The sequence below is a fragment of the Diabrotica virgifera genome, chromosome 5 (assembly GCF_917563875.1).
Source record: "Diabrotica virgifera virgifera chromosome 5, PGI_DIABVI_V3a".
NCBI classification, from domain to species: Eukaryota; Metazoa; Arthropoda; class Insecta; order Coleoptera; family Chrysomelidae; genus Diabrotica; species Diabrotica virgifera.
In genome coordinates, this window is record NC_065447.1 from 50,500,125 (window position 1) to 50,518,750 (window position 18,626).

An 18,626-nucleotide genomic window follows, 5' to 3' on the forward strand; every position below is an offset into this window, starting at 1 on the left:
ATAGGGTGTAAACTAGATCAATTTTCTTAATCATGTCAAAAAATTAAATTTCTCCATAAATACAATCGTATAGCCACATTTGTTCACTGTCAGACATAGGTTTCTCTAACTGTATCAACTTCTCTCTGTTTTATTGAAAAAGAAAACGAGTCCAAAAACAGTCCAGAGTCCACCATTGGCCTTTTTGATAATGATTCTCGACAAAAGGCTACACATACTACCTGTGACTACCAGTTAGACAGTGGTGAGAGGTCCCAGTATACTGAAATCAGAAGTTAGAAAATCAATACAGTGCGACAAAAATAATAAAGCACCTGGACCAGATCAAATCCCTGCTAAGCTACTTAAACTTTTGAACGAAGAAAACATTACCTTTAACACAATAATGAGAACAATATATTATTAAAAAATCACTTTAACACGTTTCCTCTTTTCTCGATTGAGTATTAGTTTTTATTGTTTATGTAAATTATTACAATCACTGAATACATAGTTAGTGAAAAAATTATCACATTTATTAAAAGAATTAATAATTTGCAATTATACAAATAACAGTTAGGTATCCAAGAACATTCAAAAGCCATCTCTTTAAGTTAATGATGACATTTTCAAGTAGAATGACATTCTAGTAATGTTTACATATCCATACCAGTGTGAATTTTACTACACGTAATTTGCCGTGTAAAGACAGAAAAAGTAGGGATAGCCGTAAAATATTTACGAATTATGTACCCATGGCCTTAATCATGTCACAGAATTTAATTCCTTCATTGATACAATTATACAGCCGTTCACTGTCAAACTAGGGCAGTCATGAGGGTATTTGGCTCCAAATTCCATCCTATTACATCGATTTACTTGATATTTTCACAGTAAGTAGGGAATAGTTCAAGAAACAAAGTACAAAGTCTACCCTATGCCGATGTGCGCTTTTATCTTGGGGGTGGTTCCCACCCCTTCTCGGGGGTAAAAAATGTTTTGGTTAAAATAGCCACGGAAGAGGTAGGCTATTGATTATATTCAAAATAAGATAGCTAAAAGGAACTACAACGTTAACGGGGTTTTATTATTTCATATGGTCAATGGACATCTATATATCAAAAAACCTTGGAGTACTACCATTTAAAGGGGTGCGTTTTTGAGAAATGGGTGAATTAGTCCCTGGGCACAGGTTACATTAGTGTGAGTTCTATGCACTTTTGGTACAAACATATCTACATAAGAATTGTTCCTGGTTAAATTTCATATCTAAATATAACTTTTTAAAGTCAAAGATACTTTTTGTTATAAAAATATATTCAAAAGCAAAAGCACAAAGAAACCCAAAAGAAATAAATGTTGTTTTTCGTCCCATAACTTTTGTCCACGAGGATATAGGTATAGACATTGCTTTACAGAAAAAAAAACATACATATTTTTTCTTTAAAATGTTGTTTAGCAGAGGTAATTAGGATTTACAGTTTTCGAAATATGATTTTTCAAAGTTCGCCACTCACAGTAATTTTGGTCAATTTTCCTTGTTATTTCGCAAATATTGTTCTGTAACTTTTTTCTACGTAACTTTAGGTATATGCAGTTGTACACGTAATAGGAATAGAAATCAATTACCTTTAACATGGTTTAATGTATAACGTTGTACGACTTTTTTTTTAAAGAAATTATGGTTTTTTCAAGGTTTTATACTTTTAACGATTTTTTATAATATAATATAAAAATAAAATAATATTATTATATAATATATTATATATTGTATAATATTATATTATACATTATATATATAATATATTATACTATATATTATATAATACCTAATATAAAAAAATCTTATTTTTTACATTTTTTACGATTATTTTTGAAATTTCTCATTATAACTTTTTTTTCTTGTACATGAATATACTATATATTGCTCAATAGAGAGGGCTTACTTTCTGTTCTTTAAAATGGTGTATCATCTATATTTAAATACATAATGGAAACCGAGTGAGTCTTTGATATTTTTTTACCTGTATTATTTAAAATTATTTCTTTTACAAAAATTACATAAACATTAGCCTTAGAAAACATCACTTTAGTTAAAATTATTTAAACGTTGACTTTTAAAAAATATTCAAAATCAAAGTCCATCTCTTCGTTAGCATTAGCTTCAATATCTTCCTCTGACACCTCAGTTACCTTAGAGTTCCCACAATTAGTACCCATGCACATGCACCCTTTGCAGAATATTGAACAACTAATATCTTCCTACAACCGCAATTTTTTGTACATCCTTTGGTACATTTACATGCTATTTTTTCAAGCAAAGCTTGTGGTGCAGGAGCTTTGTTGGAATTAATCCATATTTTGAAGTTTGCCCGCCCGAGTCAAGTGGATCCAAAGTATTACCTATAAAAAATAAGTTTCAATCATAACACACAATCACATAAAAAAGTTATAATGAGGAATTTAAAAAATAATCCTAAAATCAAAAATCGTTGCAAGTAGTTATTACATTTTGAAAAAGCATATCTTATTCAAAAATAATCCTAGAATTTTTTATAATACACCATTTTAAAGTAAACAGAATAAGCTTTCTTTATTATTATATAATATATACATAAATGTAGAAAAAAAAAGTTATAATGGGAAATTTAAAAAATAATCGTAAAAAATATAAAAAAACTCGTTAAAACTATAAAGTCTTGAAAAAGATAACCTCTTTTAAAGGAGTCGTACAACATTATACAGTAGAACATTTTAAAGGTAATTGATTTCTATTCCTCCTACATGTACGATTGTATATGCCTAAAGTTACGTAGAAAAAGTTACAGAACAATATTTGCGAAATAACAAGGAAAATTGCCCAAAATTGCTGTGAGTGGCGAACTTTGAAAAATCATATTTCGAAAACTGTAAATCCTAATGACCTCTACCAAACATCATTTTAAATAGAAAATATGTAAGTTTCTTTTCTGTGAATCAATGTCTATACCTATATCCCCGTGGACAAAAGTTATGGGACAAAAAACAAAATTTCTTTCTTTTGGGTTTCTTTGTGCTTTTTCTTTTGAATATATTTTTGTAACAAAAAGTATCTTTGACTTTAAAAAGTTATATTTAGATAGGAAATTTAACCAGGAACAATTTTTATGTAGACGTGTTTGTACCAAAAGTGCATAGAACTCACCCTAATGTAACCTGTGCCCAGGGACTAATTCACCCATTTCTCAAAAACGCACCCCTTTAAATGGTAGCACTCCGCGGTTTTTTCATGTATAGAGATTCATTGACCATATGAAATAATAAAACCCCGTTAACGTTGTAGTTCCTTTCTATAGTACATAATCAATAGCCTAAGGCTAGAGAACCTAATTTTAAGCAAAAACTGTTCTATAATTATTTTTTGAAAACTCAATACTTTTTGAGTTATTCGTGGTTGAAAATTGGCTATTTTCATTGATAAATGACACCTTTTCGGACGGATTATTGCGAATACCTTAAAAACTATGCATCTAACAAAAAAACTGTATAAAATATTTCTGTAGATTATAAAAAAACAAAGAGATTCGTTCCTTCATAAATCTTCTAGTTAAAATACAAAGAGGGATAGGGTAGTTAAGAAGAGTTTGTTTTTTGCTGCAAGCTCAAATCGGTGTATTCAACTTGAAACAATAGAGAAACTGTCGATTCTAGGTGTATAATAATACGTATAACTTTTGTAGTGTTTGAAAAGACCTTTAAAATGAGCAATACTAAATGTCGAGTACATTCAAACTAAGCGAGATATTCTGTAAAAAAGTTGATGACTAATGTATTTTAAGAAGAAATGAGAAGTATATTTAACTCCTCATCCAACAGAATTTAAATACATCGTTTTCCTTCTACAATACTTTTTACTATAGTGTTATTTCTATGTTCAAAAAATTGGACTGGATTAAAATGAATGGTTTTTGAAAAAAATAAGATCAAATTATAGAGCGCATTTTTAAATTTTCTTAAAAATCTTCTTTTCCTCCATGTAACTCGAAAAATATAAGAGATACAAAAAAAAGATACCACACAAAAATGTAGAGCTTTTTCAGATAAAAAACTTATCATTTTCAAGTTACATGGAGAAAAAGAAGATTTTTAAGAAAATTTCAAAATGCGCTCTATAATTTTATCTTTTTTTTCAAAAACCATTAATTTTAAACCCGTCCAACTTTTTGAACATAGAAATAATACTACATATAATAAAAGGTATTGTGGAAGGAAAACGATGCATTTACATTTTGGTGGATGGGGGTTAAAATTACTTCACATTTTTTCTTAAAATACATTAGTTATCAACTTTGTTTGCAGCATATCTCGCTTAGTTTTAATGTAATGGACCTTTAATATAGCTTGTTTTAAAGGTCTTTTCAAGTACTACAAAAGGTATTAGTGGCATTATACGCCTAAAATCAACCGTTTTTCTGTTATTCCAAGTTGAATACACCAATTTGAGAATGTACCAAAAAACAAACAAACAAAATTTATAGAAAACAAACGTTTTCACTGTTTTATTGTTAGAAAAAACAAACTATTTTCACCTACCATATCTCTTTTTGTATTATAACTAGAAGATTTATGAAAGCAAGTGTCTCTTTGTTTTTTTTATAACCTACAAAAATGTTTAACATAGTTTTTTAGTTAGATGCATAGTTTTTAAGGTATTCGCAAAAAACCGTTGGAAAAGGTATTATGTTTCAATGAAAATGGTCAATTTTCAACCACGAATATCTCAAAAAGTATTGAGTTTTCAAAAAAAATTATAGAACAGTTTTTGCTTAGAATTAGATTCTCTAGCGAATTCCGTGGTAATTTTAACCAAAAAATTTTCCACCCCTAAGAAGGGGTGGGAACCATCCCCAAGGTAAAAGCACACATCGTCATAGGGTAGACTTTTAATTAGGAGCTAAGTAGAGGCTAGGCCCAAAATTTCATTAAAATCCATGCAGTAGGATAAAATTCGAAGGTAATATCCTATTCTTGCTCCCATTGACTGGCGTAAACATAGGTTTCTCGAACTGTATCCACGTCTTTCTGTTTTGCGTAATACTAATCCAGTTTGATTGAAAAAAATGCTGACGGAAAAATTTGTGATTACGAACAACGGTGCAAAGAATTGGAGAGATTCATCAGGGACTTTTTTGACGATGCTTCTCGAGAAAATGCTACACATACACGTACTACCTGTGACAACCAGTTAGAGAGAGGTGCCAGTATGTATACTGAAATCAGAAGTTAGAAAATCAATACAGCACGCCAAACATAATAAGACACCTGGACCAGATCAAATTCCTGCTGAACTACTTAACCTTTTGGACGAGAAAAACATTACCTACTTAACCAATTTCGTTAATACAATTTACAATGAATAAGAAAGCTCAGATGATTGGTTGAAGTCCCAGTTTATAACACTACCAAGAATAAGCTGGCCCACCAAATGCAGCAATTTAAGACTAATCAGTTTAATGAGCCACACACTTAAGATACTTTTATGAAGTATATAAAACCCTCAGGGCGAGGTACAACCGATCTCATATTTACGGTGAGACAGTTATCAGAAAAAGCCCTAGAGCACAACAGTAAGTTGTTTCTCTGTTTTGTGGACTTGGAAAAGGCATTTGATCGGGCGCCACGTAACAAGATCTGCGAAATACTAAACCGTAGAAATGTGAAACCCAAGTTAATCCAAGCAATAAAGAGTATAATATACACGTCATAATGTAAGAACGAACAATCGCTCATCTCTAGAATTCTACACAAGGACAGGTGTAAGACAAGGTGGTGTTTTGAGTCTTTTGCTATTCATCACTCTAATGAACGAAATTGCAAAATAATTCAGAGTTAAGGTAAAAAGAACTAGGGTTGGGGTGTATAAACTTCAACAAGTTTACGTGTCAGAGTTGATATATGCCGATGACCTGGTAATTTTGGCAAAATCAGAAAAAGACTTGCAAGTGAATGTAAATGTTTGGAATGAAGCCTTTAAGAAATTTGGGATGAAAATAAATATTGAAAAAACAGAAGCTTTAGTAATATCGAAAACTCAAGAAAATATAAATGTAAAGCTGAATAATGAGACCATTACACAAGTAGAGGACTTCAAGTATCTAGGATCAACAATGAATGAGCAAGGAAATATAGAACCAGAAATAAACAGCAGGGTAATGAGTGCAACAAAATTATACTATGCACTAAATAAAAGTTTTATTAGGAAGAAAGAAGTAGGCCTGGAAAGAAAAATGAAAGTATTTCAAACAATATACGAGCCGGTGTTAATCTACGATAGTGAAACGTGGAAAGTGAACGACGACATCCGTAGTAAAATTTAAGCATGCGAAATGCGATATTTACGTGCGGTATCCGGGGTGACCAGACGTGATCGTATAAGAAATGAAGACATACGTGAAAGGTGCGGTGTTGGAAGGACCTCAGACAGAATTGAAACGAAACAGTTATCGCGGTAAAGAGGGTATGGAAAGCGGCATCTGACAACAAACGACGAAGAGGCAGGCCAGCAAGAACGTGGAACGCAAATATTGGAAAGGCTTGCGTAAAAAGAAATATTGGGTGGAGAGAAGCAGAAAGACTGGCTACTGACCGAAAGACATGGAGATGTGTCTGATTTCTCCACTTACCTCGAGACCGTAAGGTACAAGAAGACGGCTTAAGAAAGAAAAAAAAAATAAAACCGAGTATTCTTTCTGTGCGAAAGTAGAATGGGTAAAAATCAATTTGGATTTGGATATAGAAATGGTCTAGGAACTAGAGAGGCACTATCCCGTGTGTCGATGTTCTTTGTTCTCAGTAGTTTTATTGACGGATTATGTTTCACCGTAACGAATGCCTTGTTATAATCTAGGAAGCAGACATAGATGTCCTGGTTTACATCTAAACATCTCTGTATTAGCACATTTACTGCAAATAATGCTTCTCTGGTTCCTTGAGCATTTCTAAATCCGAACTGAGTTTGTCAAATGTCTTGGTCTAACTTTTTGTATATTCTACGATGAATAATCTTTAGAAACACTTTGAGTATGTGGCACATTAGACTGATGGTACGGTGTTCGCAACATTGTCTGGCGTTTCTCTTTTTCGGTATAGTCACGAATGTTGATAGAAGCCATTCTTTAGGTAATATACCTGTTCTGTACATGATATTAAATAATTCGACAATTACATATATATTGCAGTCGGCTATAAGTTGCAATATTTCTGTCGGTATTTCGTCCGGTCCTACAGCTTTCCCAGTTGTCGGTTCTTTAATGGTGAGTTTTACTTCACTTTCTGTTATTTCTGGTCCCGCCTCTATAAATAAATTTCGATGAACTTTAATTCGAGTGTTTTTGGTTTAAAGTTAAAACTTTCGGAGATACAGAGTAGTAATAAAGATTTCGTTGAGAAATCCCGGATTTTCCGAGGAAAATTTTCGTCGAACGAAATCGGGAAAAAATATCTCATATCCGAATAAAATTGCGGTGAATTTTATCGAGTGTTTTTGGTATAAGGTTAAAACTTTCGAAGTTACAGAGCAATAATTGAAAAAACACGATATCGGAGATCTAATTTGATATTAAATAAAATAGCACATTTTCTGCAGACTTGCAAACCGTCATCAATATCTGCTAACAAGCTATCTCTTGCCTTTTTCCTAATTTGCCCCAAATAAATAGGAGGACGATCAGTGGAAGCATCACGAAAACGATGGAACGACAACTTACTGCTAGTGGAATGCTCCCAAACTGGAATCCTCTTCTTTAGGTGCCGCATCCGTATTCAGATGTTGGCAGTTATCATGTTTACAATCTCCTGAAATCTTGTTCTATCGGCTGCTGCGCGAAATAATGTTTATACTGTGGAACCAGAACCACACCATTCTCTAATATTACGCAGCCGTAAATGTTTCTTTCGACCAATCCATCTCTTTCACGGCTGACCAGTGCCGGGCCTGACTTTTCAAATAGGTAGTAGTCAACTAGAGCCGATGAACTGTGTGAGGCATCAACCTGGACAAAGCTCTTCGATACACGAAACACGTAGTTAAGAGTGGTTAAGAGTTAAGAAGGCCGATGAACGGCAGCTATCCAGAGAATAATACCCTAGCATAAGAGGGCCCAGCGGCAACAAGGGAAGATTGTACCTCCAAGTGATGGATCAACGTACTAAAATACCAGAAGTAGTCGGTTGACTGAAAAGTTCGTAGGCTAACATAGAAAGAATTTTTATTTAATAAAATTTGATTTTATTATTCAATATAGTTTTCCGTACCTTTGAGGATCATACAACGATTATAGCGGTCATACTTTTCAATACCATTTTTATAAGACAATTTGTCTTTAGCCTCAGTTTCGGTGATAACCTCTTCATTGGCTAAAAATTTTTTCCAGTGAGCATTCTCTTCAGGTCGGCGAATAGGTGGTAGCCGCCGAGAGTCATATCTGGTAAATACGGTGACTGCGGAAGCAATTCGAAGCGCAATTCATGAAATTTTCCCATCATTTTCATGGATTTGTGACACAGTGCGTTGTCTTGATGAAATAGTACTTTCTTTTTGTTCAAATCCGGCCGTTTTTTGCGATTTCGTCCTTTAAATGCTTCAATATCGGAAGGTAATAGTCGCTGTTGATGGTTTTTCCCTTTTCAAGATAGTCGATGAATGTTATACTATGCTCATCCCAAAATACTGATGCCATAAACCTGGCCAGCAGACTGTTGCGTCTTTCCACGTTTGGGAGTTAGTTGATTACGTGCAGTCCACTCGGCAGACTGTCGATTGGACTCCGGTGTGGAATGATGGAGCCATGTTTCATCCATTGTAATATATCGACGCAAAAATTTGGTTTTATTACGATTGAAGAGTTTCAAACACTTCTCAGAATCATCAGCTCGTTGTTGTTTTTGATCAATTGTGAGCTCTCGCGGCAGCCACTTTGCAGAGCTTTCGCATACCCAAATATTCATGCACAATATATCCCACACGTTCCTTTAATTAGCCCGATCAAAGAACAATCTGACCTAAATAAACTAAAGGAAGGATGAAAATTTGGGAATAGGTAGTTGAAATTGTCTATTATTATATAAGAAAAAGTTTACAGTTCTACATAACCTATATTTTACAAAAATGGAGGAGAATACCACCTCTCGAAGGTGAAAAATATACATTCAAAATAAGACCGGAATTGGATAAAATGACTAATTCTAAACAACTTTTGTTCTATAGAGTTTTTTCGCTAAGTCAATACTTTTCGAGTTATTTGCGAGTGAATATGTTAATTTTTAACAAGAAAACCATGTTTTTGGACGGTTTTTCGGAGATAACTCAAAAACTAAGTATTTTATCGAAAAAAAATTCTTAGCAAAAATATAGCCTATAAAAAATTGAAAAAAATGGTGTATGCATGAGGTCTTTAGACCCAGTAGAAGAAGAGTTGTAGCTAATGAAAAGTAGGTTCTTGTTCGTCAAATTACAAAATCGAATATTTCAATGTGAAATAACATAAAACGGGGGACTTTTCGGGGAAAATTCATTTCAACTTTTTTAAAGTGTTTAAAAAAAGGTTTATTTTTGTTTTTAAAAAAACTTCTAACATTAAAAGTAAGTGAGTTACGCTCAAAATATTGTTGGTCCCTTTTATTTTTTGGTAAAAAAAATCGCGAAAAACGCCCCCTAATTAGCATCCCAAATAAATTTTATCATTACCATTTGACAAGTTACTTTGATTATGTATTATTTATATGATCTGTAAGTTTCATCGGTTCAAAGTGCTTATTTTTGAAAAAGCTGTAGTTAAAATGGCTTGAACGAGTAACTAATCACGAGTTTAGGCAAATTTTGAACAGCCACAGCATAACCAATTTTTGTCCAACAAGAAAACAAAAAATCAAAAATCTTCAGAAAAGCAAAACGAACATTTTATTACTGTTTGAGATTTTTGGTATTACTAATAATTTTTAAGTTAATTCCATAAAAAATTCCATTTTTTTTAAATAAAAAAATATGTTTTATTTTAAACCCAATTTTTTTCAAAAATGAGCACTTTGAACCAATGAAACTTATAGATAATATAAACAATACATAAGTAAAGTAACTTGTGAAGCGGTAACGATTAATTTTATTTAAGAAGCTAATTAGGGGGCGATTTTCGCGATTTTTTTAGCAACAAATAAAAAAGACCGGCAATATTTTGAGCGTAACTCACTTACTTTTAATGTTAGAAGTTTTTTGAAAAAACAAAAATAAACCTTTTTTTAAACACTTTAAAATAGTTGAAATTAATTTTTCCTGAAAAGAGCTTCGTTTTTGGGTTATTTCAAATTGAAATATTCGATTTGGAATTTGACGAAGAAGAACCTACTTTTCGTTAGCTACAACTCTGCTTCTACTGGGTCTACAGACCTCATGCATACACCATTATTTTCAGCTTTTTATAAGCTATATTTTTGCCAAGAATATTTTTTTCGCTAAAATACTTACTTTTTGAGTTATCTGCGAAAAACCGTCCAAAAACATGTTTTTTTTTTGTTAAAAATGGACATATTCACTACCACATAATAACTCGAAAAGTATTAACTTGTGAAAAAACTCTATAGAACAAAAGTTACTTAGAAATTGTCATTTTATACAATTTCGGACTTATTTTGAACGTATATTTTTTCATCCCCGAGGAAATATTTTTCACCCCGTATTTCCCAATTTTTGTAAAATGGAGGGGATGTAGAATTGTAAACTTTTTCTTATATAATAATAGACAATTTCAACTACCTATTCCCAAATGTTCATCCTTCTTTTATTTTTTTGGAGGTTTTCGTAAAATTTTGTGTTCCCTTATCGGGCTCAATACCTTTAGAGTCTCAGCTATCTCGAACAACTTCACTTTACGGTCATCCAAAATTATTTTGTGGACTTTTTTGATGTTTTCGTCGGTAACAGCCTCTTTGGGGCGTCCTCTGCGTACATCGTCCTCAGTGCTCATTTCGCCTTGTTTAAACTTAGCAAACCATTTCTCAACGGTTGATTTTCCTGGTGCATAGTCCGAATAACGTTTACCAAGCCAAGCCTTGGCTTCAACAGTATTTTTTTTTTCGCCAAAAACAATACTTTACGAAATACCTTTTATCCTTTTTTTAAAAACTAAGACAAGTTGCTTCATTCAAATGCTAAATCTCATAAACTAATAGTTCGACAACTGTCAAATTTATACACGCATATTTTAAAGGATAGGGCTGAATAAAAATCGTATGAATTTAATACCAGTATAGCCATCTAGAGCCTACGAACTTTTCATCCCACCTTATACCAAGATATCATAACAAGAGCTCAAAGGAAGCCTCTTTTAAAAGTGGTGAGCGCGTACCGAACCACTTCTATGCTGGCCTTACAGGGGATTGAGGACACGCTCCCCATTCACCTGTTGACCTGGGCCCTGATTCTAATTTCGACTGAAAACAAGTCGCAATCAATATGGCGACGTTGAAATGCGACTGTGCGAGCCTTGTGGATTTTAGTTGAACTAACGAAATGATGACATAAAATAGCGACTTTCGAAATTAATAGCGACTCCAAAAAAGTGGTTGATAATAATTTCGAGTCGAAATTATTGTGACACGGACATGAATGAATGGCCGCAAGCGAGGTTAGGTTTAGGAGATGTGTTTTGTTTGTTTCTTGCAAGGAAAACTAAAGCAAAAGGTATTAATATGGCTGGGTTTTATGGAAATTTGCTGGTTTTGGAGGAATTAGATAGAATATAGATAGATAGATTCGATAGATACACAGCGAATAATACACTGGAGACCAAGACAAGAGGCATATCGAAGTAGAGGTCGTCCGCCAACCAGATGGTCTGATGACATCAAACGGATCGACAGAAACTGGATGCAGACAGCACAGGACAGAAATGCATGGAGAAGACTGAGGGAGACCTATATTCAGCAGTTGATAGATCCGGGTTAAATGATGAGATAGAATATGCTTTTTCTCATGAGGATCTTTCAGTGCGTCACAGTTTTTCGATTTCTTTCTAACGCATTAAATTGCATGTGACAGAAAAAAACGCACGTCGGTGATTACATTTCGTCGGTGACATTTATAACATTTATTCTAGTTGTCAATAGATGGCGCTATAATCGAAAAACATATTATTTACGAATTATATAATATATCTACGAATATAATCTGTTCAATTTATAAGACTATAAAAATCAAAGAAAATACCATTTTATAAATGCAATAAACACACTAAAATGTCATGTCACTAAAATGTATATTATCACGGACTTACCTTTTTTCTATCATTTGTGACGCACTGAAAAATGCTCATGAAAAGAAGCATAGTATTAAATTAGAAATATAATAAATAATATAATAATTGAGAATTTCCACAATGTGAGTTATCAACTCAATGAAAGATGTAAGGTAATAATCTGGGAAAATTAGTATAAAACATGGAAAATTATGTACCAGCTATTTTATTGCTGGACATGCTGGAATCAAATCTTAAGGCTATGGGTACATAATTCGCAAATATTTTACGTGTATCCCTACTTTATCTGTCTTTACACGGCAAATTACGTGTAGTAAAATTCACACTGGTATGGATATGTAAACATTACTACAATGTCATTCTACTTGAAAATGTCATCATTAATTTAAAGAGATGGCTTTTGAATGTTATTGGATAACTGTTATTTTTATAATTGCAAATTCATTTTTTCACTAACTATGTATTCAGTGATTGTAATAATTTATTTGTACAACAAAAACTAATACTCAATCGAGAAAAGAGGAAAAGTGTTAAAGTGATTTTTTAATAATATTATGTTATGGAACGCTTACAATTTTGAACATCTTTAACAACAAAATACTTGGATCACAGAATATATTATCCTGATGTATTCTCTGCTTGGATCTTCCACAAATAATATACAGTAAATAACTTTTTATTAAGTTCACGTCTTAAATCAATTATTTATCAGATACACTATATATCAATAATATTTAATCAATAACTCAAAATATTCCCGATGCAATGTCAAATATTTAAAATTGTCACTGATTGTCAGTGTCTGACTGACAATATTATATTCGGCTGAGTGCGTTGTAAGACAAAGATAGATTTGGAAATATTACCACGGACATTGTGTTCATTTTTTTCGAATCCTGAAAAAACCAATAAATATTTTTGAAAAATTTAAACGCAGAATGAAAGACTATATTATTACCGAGGGCCGAAAGTCCCTTAGAATAAATAAAAAGTTTATTTTGAATGAAATATTTTAAATTAAATATCACACTAAATTTTCTCCCCTGTAACTTATTAAAATAAACATTATAGAAGTTCTCAGGGACTTTCGGCCCTCGCCAATAACGTAATCTTTCATTCTGCGTTTAAATTTTTCAAAAATACTTACTAGTTTTTTCTGGATTCGAAAAAAATGAATCCCCATTTGAATAGCATTGCAGCCGAAAATACGTACCCATCGTCTTAACTTAATTTAATCTAATATTTTCTGAGGGGTTCTATTTGTTTATAAGCCAAAAAATTGTTTCTTTATAACGTTCCTGAGACCGCTCAAATAGTCCAATTTCAATTCTGTAAAGTACGTTGAATGGGTATAGTGCTTTATTATACGAAAATCCTAGTTATTTTGGTGTATCATAATCTTTCTGATTATTATTTCGACCGAAATTTTTTAAACATTTTAAATATTGCTAAACTATTGGTTAGATTGTCGCCGGTCTCATGATATACAGAGAGGAGCTAAATTATGGAATAAATTCTTTTTCTCTACAATTGACGATTTTAGAGAAAAATCCCGAAACAAGTCGATTTTTATTTTTATATTTAATTTTTTTGGCATGTATTTCAAACTAGTGACGTCATCCTTCCGAGCGTGATGACGTAATCGATTATTTTTTTTAAATAGGAATAGGGTCCTGTGGTAGCTCATTTAAAAAGGCGTTCAATTCTCTATTCAGTATTATAAACATTAATATCATATACAGGGTGGCCAAAAAAATGTTCAAACTGCCAATAGGTAGGAGGGAGATGTTTGTGATTTAATTTAAGCGAAAAGAAATGTTTATTTGTGAAATAAACCTTTTTTTTTCTATTTTCTGACAGCAGTAATGTATTTTGAGTTAAATAAATTACATACATTCCTCTTTTTGCGCCAATTAATTTAATTCAAAAATTATTTTTTGGCAACCGTGTATAAATAATGATATTAATGTTTAAATTACTGAATAGAGAATTGAACGCTCTTTCAAATGACCTACCACACGACCCCTATTCACATTAAAAAAAATATCGATTACGTCATCACGCTCAGATGGATGACGTCACTAGTATGAAATATATGCCAGAAAATTGTAATTTAAAAATAAAAATCGACCTGTTTCGGGATTTTGCTCCAAAATCCTCCATTTTAGAGAAAATGAATTTATTCCATAATTTAGCCCCTCTCTGTATAATCTACTATAAAAAATCTTTCATGTCATCAATTAAATTAATTATTGATAAATAATTACTTCCTAAAATTGTAATTGAAAATTGCAGATTTTTTTGGGAAAACTCGGATTTTCCGAGTAAAATTTTTGTTAAAGGAAATCGGAAAAACATAACTTTGTGCAGAACTAGAAAAGATTTAGGAGTGCTAATTTGTTTATAAATAAAATAACACACTTTCTGCGTACTTGTCATACCCATACCTTATTACTAATATGTATATGCAATTTGAAGATTCGATTTTAACAATAAAATAGCTGGTAAATAACTTTTCCCAAAAATGACATTTTTTCGATAATTTTCCCAGACTATCAACAAATGTTGCGGTGGTTGCGTACCCAATAAATCCAATAAACCCGAGCGCCAACCCAAATTCTGAGCAGTGTCAAAATGATACCATCAATATCCCCAGTTGGAACTAATATCGAAATTAATAAGAATCGCTATTGGGACCGTGCAAGTTCGGCAAAGCGACCCCTATTTCTACGCTCTGTACTTTTATTCGCACTTTTAATTATATTGGCCAATTATATTAGTCCTGGTTACTGGATAATTGTCAAGGCCATAGTCCAAAAAAAAATAGTAAGAAGAAAAAATAAGATTCAGGTTATGTTATGAAAACGTGAACAATTGTATGTAGTAAATAAAATTAGTTATTAAAATGCAGTACTGCAAGCAAAATACAATTAATTAAATTTACCTTTATATAATAATTGCATATCATATCAATATTGTGGAGCAATATATAATTTTTCTGCTTCAATGACAGAAGGTATGAAATATATAGTAGGAAAAATGAAAGAATACCCATGAACGAACATATAAAACACGCTGTATTTTCCTGTCACCGTGTCACACAAAAAATTGGCCAGCGCAAGTACATGTAATAATTATTATTACATGTATTTGTGCTGGGCAATTTTCTTTGTGAGACGGTGACAGGAAAGTACAGCGTGTTTTATATGTTCGTTCATGGGTATTCTTTCATTTTTCCGACTGTACGTCAATTTGAATTATGAATTATTTAAGATAGTTACAATATTTCTCCGCGACTCGCGCACGGTCGTTTCTCGTTTCCCTTCCAAGTACTTGCACACCGCGAATAAATTGCGACCATCATGGCGGTGTCAAAATTAAATTGCGACATCGAAAGGAATTAGAATCAGGCCCCTGTTGTCATAAGTCATTGACAACTGGTAGTAAAAATAAAACAATCTAATATATAACAAATAATAATTTATTTTCGATAATTTACATGCGAGGAATTAATAAAGTAAAATTGATTTGATAATAAAAGTACGCAACAAAACAAAACATTAAAAGACAACAAATTGAAAAATTGAGAAATTTGTGCAATAAGTAATTGTAAATAAAATGCTATTTTCAATTAGGCAATCAACCACAATTTCATTATAACATGAGGATATACAAGGTAACTAGAAAGTGATTTATAATGACAAATTATCTTTTAAATTGCGTCCCAGATGTAAACGAATACATACTATAATAAAGATAGAACATATAAGTAATTCATAAAATATATAAAAAGTTATAACGAGTGACCTAACACAAATCAAGACGCAATTTCTAGTGCCTCGTATATCACAGATTTTGACCTAATAACTTTATGCGTAAAACATTTCAACACAACCTCTGGTTGTTGAGACAATCTACCATTCCCAACGTTTTTGAGTATTTTAAAGATTGACTATTGCAAGTTTTACCTGAGAAAAATTGAGGTTATGTTACAATATTAACTGATGTAGAATATGCCATTACATACTGATTCTGAAGAATGTTTGTGACATTATTAAACTTAATTTCAAAAAATTTGCATCTTGAAATTCAATTTTATTATTCGTATTATACGCAAACCCAGAGGCCCATTTAAAACTTAAAAAACTAAAAATAGGGCTATTCATCGTCGCCATTTTTCTTGTACTCTTGACATGTGACGTACAATATATACACGTCATACGTCATACATCTTTGGTATATATAATTGGTACATGCCTACCAATGACGTATGACGTGTATATATTGTACGTCATATGTCAAGAGTACGGAAAAATGGCAGCCATGAATAACCCGATGTATCAAGAATTGCACTTTTGACATATTTTACATCAAAAAGTTTCACTCGAATCTAATGCATTCAGAATTCTACTTTGAACTTTCTTCCTTGCAGTTTCATCTTGTTGATCGGATGTATTATGATGATTTGTTACTGGATAATTCTACGAGATCTACTTGACTTTCAATAGCTTTTTCGTTGCGTCGACGACATCTTTGGCTGTTGGAAGGGCGGCGGCTTCTAAGGATTTCGCGTATGGCATAGGAACATCGGCACCTGTGATTCTGATGGCTGGTTGGTCTAGATGGAAGAAGGTTTCGGTTTCCATTATTCTTGCGAGAATTTCAGCGCCGATACCACATGTTGGCCAACTAAAAAATAATTCGAATATACATTTTGATTGTTATAAAATATATTAACGCATCAGTAAATGTTTATGCTTTTTAAAATAGAATCATTCTATTTTAGTACATAAAAATAAATATTTTTTATGGCAGAATAAGCCTTTCAGGTCGGTTAGACGGCTCAGTGGGCAGAGGCGCGATCGATAGACAAATCTAGGGGATATACGATCGAGGTTCGAGCCCCAGCCCGGTTATTTGAAATTAATAAAAAGGCCAAGGTCGTAGAATAAAATTCTATATAGAATCTACGACTTGGTCTGGAATAAACTGGTGTCTGATCGGCCTATGGAGGAGCGGTACGGCAAGGGATAAGGGCTTGCGACTTGGTGATACTCCTCCATAGATGCCTACCGAAGGGCGTTGACGCCTAAAAACGGTGTATATATAAGCCTTTCAGTTTCATAAAAATCCTATTCTATAAAAACGGCCTATTCTTCCACCACCGGAAAACTAAAAACCCAATGCGATCAACAATGAGACCAACCACCGAGCCCAAAGGGCTCTTATTGTAAAATTTCGTAACGAAAACTCATTCAGCGAGGAAACTATAGCGTATTAAAGATGTGCCTATAACACCACATTTCGAAAGCTTCGAGCCGATTCATAGATGCAACAGTTAGTGTCCACGCTTCCATTCCGTAGAGCAGAACTGTGAAATATGTAGCTTTTCAACAGACGGTGTTTTGTTTTTAATGATATGTCTCGACTGTTGAAAATGGGTCTCATTCTAACGTATGCTGCTTTCGCTTTTATTATTCGCTGTTTAATTTCTATCGAGTGGTCCCATTGGCTATTTAAATTCGTACCCAGATATGTATATTGCTCAACTCTTTCGATATTCTGTTGGTTGACTGTAAGTTGAGCGTTTAATATTGGTTTTTTACTAATTGTCATAAATTTGGTCTTCTTTATGTTAAGAGCTAGTCCATATCTGTTGCTGACTTCTGTTATACGATTTGTTAACATCTGTAAATCATTCAGATTATCGGCAAAAACTATGGTGTCATCTGCATATCTAATGTTATTCAACCAACCATTCACCATTTATTAATACTCCCTTCGCACAACCGTCTAAAGCTTCCTTAAATCTCCATTCAGAGTAAATATTGAATAGTACAGCCCTGTCGTACTCCTCGTTCTATTGCAATTTTATCAGTTAACTGGTCTTCTATTTTACCTTTTTTGCTATTACCATAAATCACAAAAATACTAGATTTTTTGTAAAAGGCATATTTTAAAATACCCTAAATAAGGGTAACAATAAGACAAAACGTTTTTTCGGATTAAGAAATCCATCATCAGTGTTATAAAAGCCCCAAAATTAAGTATAACCTAATTAATTGAGAAAAAGTTGAAATGGAAGAACACTGATGGAAATATTCATTGAAACAGGACAAACAAAGTAGATGTACACATTGACGAATGAATATGTGACACGAGACAGCTCACCAGCTCCTAATGGAAGGACCAGCTCATGACCACACAAACCAAGCAAGCAACATTAATTAGAAGTCATCAATTTGAAAGAAATTGCCTCGAGGCAGCTTTCACAATTAAAGACCTACACCAAACTTAATGAAGGACGAAAAGATATCGGTACCACTCACCACGAACTTTACTGTGAAGCTATTTAATAAT

At 32.7% G+C, this 18,626-nt stretch overlaps 1 protein-coding gene across 1 annotated transcript in view; it reads right to left on the minus strand.

Annotated features, from left to right (window-relative positions):
- Positions 1-15,729: 15,729 nt before the first annotated feature.
- LOC114341382 (pyruvate dehydrogenase E1 component subunit beta, mitochondrial) overlaps positions 15,730-18,626 on the minus strand; it is a 48,689-nt gene continuing 45,792 nt past the window's right edge. Inside the window, exon 6 of the mRNA XM_028292177.2 lies at positions 15,730-16,955. Coding sequence (XP_028147978.1) covers positions 16,757-16,955 — 199 coding nt within the window. The 3' untranslated portion in view covers positions 15,730-16,756. The remainder of the gene's footprint in view (positions 16,956-18,626) is intronic.